We start from the raw sequence: 5,654 nt of genomic DNA on the forward strand, positions 1-5,654 counted from the left end.
GGTACATATTCTCAAACCTATTCTTTTGCTACATGGATTGTAGAATAACAATCATATCACAGCTATTACTGTTTTTATTAAGAGGCTCTAATGAGAGCTATTTGAATTAAAAAAATAGTTAATATTTATGATTATTATATTGTGATATTTAAAATTCGACTCTGTGCCCATTGTATTAAAAAAAAAAAACGGGAATTTGTATAGTTATATGGTGAGCGGTTTTGAAACTTCTTTTCTTTCAGCACATTCCCGAAAAACGCGGGGTATTATTTTGTTTATATTAAAATGAGCTTTCGTCTGAAATTAAGAATATTATATATTTTTACTAATGGAGCGTACTACCCATCTTCTTCTCACCGAATGCTCACTTAATTTAAAGTTTGTTTTATCAAATAAAACAAATTTTTGGACAAATTAAACGTACTTGTAGTTTTCTTTTATGTATTTGATAAACGGGAATTTGCATATTTACTTGTATATATTGCGTGTATAATGAATGCCAAGAATGGTGAGCGGTTTTGAAAATTCTTTTCTTTCTAGGAAGTTATATTTTCCAGAAAAAAAAAAACATAGTGTATTTTTAACATTAGGCAAAATGAGCTTTCGTCAGAAATTAAGAATATTATAGTTTTTAATTAATCGAGCGTACTACCTATTCTTTTCTCTCCGAATGCTGACTCTCTCTAATGAAAGGTATCTGTGCTCGTTGTATTAATAAACAAACAGTAATAGTTTGCGGTGCGGTGGTGTTGGGTGAAAATTAATGTGTTTTCGTGGAAATCGGTCAATTTTGTGCTGAATAGTTATATGTAGGGTTTAAAGAAAAATGAAGAAAATGTACCAGTAGGATATAGTTTTTTTGTGTACCCAGGATTTGATGCTGTGAGTTTTTTGAATGATGTAGTCGGATTTTTGAATGTTCTATTCCCAATGTATTTATTTTGGAAATGTCTTGTATTAGAAATTTTTGTTACTGTGTATCTCCTGCCTGAATTGCATTTTAATTTAACAAAGTTAATCTTTTTTTTAATATTTGCACACTTGCGAACTAAAAATGATATATTAACAGATTATTTCGATAAACGAATAATACATTTTCTATATAAGTAACTTATATTTTTACAGTACGATGGGTTGCCTATATGATGCACTAGTAATCACAAAGAGTATTTGAAATTATATTTTCCTGGAAATTAAATGGGTGTTCATTAGTCTAGATCAGTGATTCTCAACCGGTGGTTCGCAAACCCCTGGGGGTTCGCAGTGTTTGCAGAGGGGGTTCGCGAAAATAATATTGTAATGGCGAATTTTTTAGAATGCCATTAAAATCAAAAGCAAAAAAAAACAAAACAAAAACACAAAAATTAAAGAACACACGCACTGTAAAACAGATTCTTCGCTGCCTGTTTGTTAAGAAATCTATAATAAATTTCAATATTTTCATTTCTTTTTTACTNTAGAAGCCCTTAGCTAAAATGATACTCTATTTATCAAATTGAAAGATATGCTAGATATATAATTACTGAAATTCATTACCAATACAACATTTCTTCCGATATAAACATAAGATCCTATGTTTGCAGCATTAACTACAGATCTCTCACCAACATATACATGGTCACCCATAGTTAAAGGAAAAAATGCAACCCTAAAAGATAATGGCATTAATCCGTTAAATGATATTACAGTATGAACAATCTAACCCTTTGCTAAACTTTTTGTAAGGCGGTCTTATTACTGCTTCCTTACTAATGATACAGTATCTGCCAGTTTTTACATTAGCCAAATCTCCTCTTATTATAGCATCAGATTGGATAATGACTTTTCCTTGTAGAACTATGTTTTGAGATCCACACAAAACTGTTCTACGACTTACACGATTTCCAGAGGCCTAGTAAAAAGATAATTATCTTCTAAGTGAAATAAAACTTTTAAAGTTAAAATCTTACTGTTTCAACGTATTCACTTCTATCATAATTAATGTCTCGCATTTCCATTTTCACTTAGAATGCTGAATCTGATTCACAAATAAACTTGGCTGTTATAACCTCAAACTTAACTCCATAGATTTACTTGTCTATTTCATTAAAAGGTGTAAGAATAATCTTTCAAACTTCTTATTAATTCTTTTATATTGTATACCTTTATTTTAAAACAGGTATATATTATTTAAAAGGAAGCTACAACTTGCAAATTATAATTTGTATAAATTAGAAAGAATACTTTAATAGTACTTTATTATTCTTGATTAGAATCTACATTTTCAGTTTGTACTCCTTTAAAAGCCGCAACAGGCACATACGTAACCAAGGTAAAAAGTTTATGAGCGGAGTCTTCATCATCATTTCGTCTGCGAGAGAGTCTCACTCGAATTCGGAAAGGTACATTCCTAAAAACGAAAATAGGAGGAAACAGGATAATACAAATATGCCGTCAATTACCTTATGCCTTTTGACCACAATTGCTTGTTTAGTCTTGTATCAATTCTTACATCAGGGGTTCCCATTTGTTTTTCTGCAAATTTTCTAATTTCCTTAATTGCTCTTGGAGCTCGTTTCTTAAACCCAACTCCATGTAACCTTTTATGTAGATTTACAGTGTATTCTCTGGTAACAACTTCATTAATTGCAGATTTTCCTTTTTTCTCGCCCTTCTGTTTTGCCATTTTATGTATATTCTAACCCTATCTATAACATCCAAAAAGTTGTTTCAACTTAAAAAATCTTCCTAAAACGACTGAAGCACAGTTTCTAAAATATTGTAAAATTTGCCTTTGGAAAAAAATATTAATATTTATTACGATGTAAACTGATAAAAGTAATATTTACCTACACGTCCGATCACAGTAACAAAAGGGGTTATGTGCATAGATTATGTTGGCTCTGTGGGTTATGACCATAGACGTTATGCCCATAGATAGATTGTGACCATGTTGTGGCGTTATGGCTATTAGACCGTATCACAGAAAAGTATCGATTCTTTGGTAATTCTAGGAACAATTCCTTACTATTTATGATGAATTTGACACCCGTTATAAATTATTTACTTATTTAAACATTACCAATAAATTGGACATCGTTTGTGCGTCCTAAATATGTTTGTAATGTAATTGTAAGACTATTTGTTTTGCTTAAATTTTTAATTAGTGTGAGGCGTTACTTTAGCCATTATACGTAAGTCAGCTATTTTATTATTATTTTATCTGTGGTTACTTGTCAGTTTGTGTTCTATGGCTTGTGTCAGTTGCTATGTTTGATTTCATTTATTTAAAAGAAAATATAAAAACCCATGAAATATGAATTGGAGAAGAACGCAGACAAAATAGAAAACGTAATAATAATCTCTCATTTTGCTTGTCTTTTTATTATTTTGTATCCACTGATTAATATAACTAATTCCTTCCTTTTTGTGTTTTTAGTGTCACTCTGGTCAATGGCGATACAATTGTGCCTTTCCTGTGCTCCATTTGCTGTTCTTTTATAGAATTTGAAAGATACTACATTTAATATGGTAGGATTTCACCATTTATGTTTCAGAGTAATTGTTGTGCTTTAGAATCTAAAATATTCAGGAGTTTTTGTTTTCAAACTCACTGAAAAACTTATCAATGATCACAGTGTCTTAGTATTCTAAGTTGTTAATGTGTGATAATTGTTATTTATATGACATGTACAGTATGCAAAAATAATCAGAAAGAAATGTTAATCTTTTTTTGAAACACATTATTCTTTAACTTAATTGATTGACTTGACCCTCATTTCATTTCATTTTGTTGTAGTATATTGAACTATTTACCTACTGAGTTTTCTCTCCCGCTAGTGTTTTGGGTTTTTGACTTTCAAGCCACTAACACTACATTGAAATGGTAGGAATTTTTGTACCATTAAAGAATTTTATATTTAAAAAGTACCAGAGTATACTTTCAACACCCAATTTGAAAACGTTTTTATTTCTTGAAAGTACATAAAAGGATTAAAGTTGTTGTGGGGCAACAGGGGGAAGAATTTTATACTTGGGAATTACCGTGGTGTACCTTGAACCCCCTTTTTACTTATTTTTTTGAAAAATATGTTGAAAGTAAAAAAAGAATTTTGTATTTTAAATTAAAAACGTTATCATTTCTTAGTAAATTACTTACTAAATGAGTTAAAAATACTAAAGTTCTTGTTATACATCAGTGAAAACAACATTATAGTGGTAAATTATCAGGGTGCACTTTCAACCCATCAATTTAAAAACGTCGTTTTTGTTTTTTGATATATTAACTTCTTCGTTATGAAACTAACTGAAAGTACCAAAACTTATTAAATGAGTCGTGGGTAGATAGGGACTAAAATTATGTAACTCAACCTTACGAGTAAACATTTTAAACCCTCTTTAAAGACGGAGTCTAAGGGAATAAAAGAATTAAAACTGATAATGCAGCACTGCAATGAGAATACTTTGCAGTACAATGGGTTGCCTACGAACAGATTTTTAATTATTTTAAATTTAAATTGTATGATACCTTCGCGCGAAATTGAAACGCTATGTGTGAGTCGAAGTTTGCAAGCATAAATATATTTTTGCTTGAAAAAGTAGTTCTTGGGGATGAACAATTAGGGAGTGTCATGTATATGTGTGAGGTCGTGAATTACCCTGTTTATTTTTTATATATTATAGCCTGTAAACAATATTCTTTCTGTTTCAGCATCCTGAACAATTTGCCTACCATAAGAATACTTTGGACTTCACTTTAGACTTTTAAAGAAAGGTAAGACTTTATTTAACAGTTTTTCTTAATATTTTCTTACTAAAATCGTAATTGTTTTAGCACTTCGAACAATTCGCCTACGGAGTTTTGTCTGTGTTTTGGGTTATTGACTGTAATTGTGATGGACATCAGAACGTTGTTACAGAATTATTTTTGCCAGTTGATGCACGCGACATTCAAAAGGTAGGATTATTTTTTTGATCTTTTCTTTAAATTTAAAATTAATTTTTTCCTTATTAAACGAGCCGAAAGTGTCAAAATGTAATAACTTTGCTATGGGACATCAGTGAGAAGAACTTTATAGTTCGAAATCACCGGAATGCACATTCAACCCCCAATTTAAATACGTCGTTTTTTTTTTTTGATAAATGAATTTTTCGTTTATGAAATAAACTGAAAGTACGAAATATATTAACGTTATAGGGCATCAATGAGAAGGATTTTATAGTTGAAAATTATCGGGGTGCGTCTTTAATCTCTAATTTAGGTAGTTTTTTGAAAACGATGTCATTTAAGGAGTTAGATCTGCTTGACCATGAGAATACTTTGCAGTACGATGGGTTGCCTATATGATGCACTAGTAATCACAAAGAGTATTTGAAATTATATTTTCCTGGAAATTAAATGGGTGTTCATTAGTCTAGATCGGTGATTCTCAACCGGTGGTTCGCAAACCCCTGGGGGTTCGCAGTGTTTGCAGAGGGGGTCCGCGAAAATAATATTGTAATGGCGAATTTTTTAGAATGCCATTAAAATCAAAAGCAAAAAAAAACAAAACAAAAACACAAAAATTAAAGAACACACGCACTGTAAAACAGATTCTTCGCTGCCTGTTTGTTAAGAAATCTATAATAAATTTCAATATTTTCATTTCTTTTTTACTTATTTGTTTTTCAAAATT

General features: G+C 30.5%; 2 protein-coding genes and 1 long non-coding RNA gene across 6 annotated transcripts in view; 1 reads left to right on the forward strand and 2 right to left on the reverse strand.

The window, feature by feature from the left end:
• Positions 1-1,469: 1,469 nt before the first annotated feature.
• LOC112904136 (dynactin subunit 5-like) lies at positions 1,470-2,110 on the reverse strand. Its single transcript, XM_025973451.1, has 3 exons — positions 1,950-2,110; positions 1,704-1,891; positions 1,470-1,648 (listed from the first exon to the last, which is right to left on the reverse strand). The coding sequence occupies exons 1-3, from the start codon at positions 1,995-1,997 to the stop codon at positions 1,471-1,473; spliced, it is 414 nt and encodes a 137-aa protein (XP_025829236.1). The 5' UTR covers positions 1,998-2,110; the 3' UTR covers position 1,470.
• A 110-nt stretch (positions 2,111-2,220) lies between these two features.
• On the reverse strand, positions 2,221-2,930 carry LOC112904137 (60S ribosomal protein L31). 4 transcript variants are annotated; one of them, XM_025973452.1, is made up of 3 exons: positions 2,829-2,930; positions 2,442-2,687; positions 2,221-2,389 (listed from the first exon to the last, which is right to left on the reverse strand). In XM_025973452.1, the coding sequence occupies exons 2-3, from the start codon at positions 2,663-2,665 to the stop codon at positions 2,239-2,241; spliced, it is 375 nt and encodes a 124-aa protein (XP_025829237.1). In that variant the 5' UTR covers positions 2,666-2,687; positions 2,829-2,930; the 3' UTR covers positions 2,221-2,238. The 4 variants fall into 4 exon arrangements, with proteins under 4 accessions (XP_025829237.1, XP_025829239.1, XP_025829238.1 ...); XM_025973454.1 differs by having other exon boundaries at positions 2,442-2,750; positions 2,829-2,895; XM_025973453.1 differs by having other exon boundaries at positions 2,442-2,771; positions 2,829-2,883.
• A 296-nt stretch (positions 2,931-3,226) lies between these two features.
• LOC108741653 overlaps positions 3,227-5,654 on the forward strand; it is a 6,806-nt gene continuing 4,378 nt past the window's right edge. Inside the window, exons 1-4 of the long non-coding RNA XR_003230913.1 lie at positions 3,227-3,330; positions 3,419-3,510; positions 4,691-4,753; positions 4,814-4,936. This is a non-coding gene — a long non-coding RNA (uncharacterized LOC108741653). The remainder of the gene's footprint in view (positions 3,331-3,418; positions 3,511-4,690; positions 4,754-4,813; positions 4,937-5,654) is intronic.

The sequence above is a fragment of the Agrilus planipennis genome, unplaced genomic scaffold (assembly GCF_000699045.2).
Source record: "Agrilus planipennis isolate EAB-ADULT unplaced genomic scaffold, Apla_2.0 scaffold194, whole genome shotgun sequence".
NCBI classification, from domain to species: domain Eukaryota; kingdom Metazoa; phylum Arthropoda; class Insecta; order Coleoptera; family Buprestidae; genus Agrilus; species Agrilus planipennis.

Excerpts from the sequence above, each read along its gene's own strand:
- LOC112904136 (XM_025973451.1), bottom strand. The coding sequence starts at position 1,997 with ATGGAAATGCGAGACATTAATTATGATAGAAGTGAATACGTTGAAACA. Across the intron at positions 1,892-1,949 it reads GAAGTGAATACGTTGAAACA|GCCTCTGGAAATCGTGTAAG; the intron begins GTAAGATTTTAA and ends TCTTTTTACTAG. Across the intron at positions 1,649-1,703 it reads TACAAAAAGTTTAGCAAAGG|GGTTGCATTTTTTCCTTTAA; the intron begins GTTAGATTGTTC and ends ATTATCTTTTAG.
- LOC112904137 (XM_025973452.1), bottom strand. The coding sequence starts at position 2,665 with ATGGCAAAACAGAAGGGCGAGAAAAAAGGAAAATCTGCAATTAATGAA. Across the intron at positions 2,390-2,441 it reads TTGTGGTCAAAAGGCATAAG|GAATGTACCTTTCCGAATTC; the intron begins GTAATTGACGGC and ends TTTCGTTTTTAG.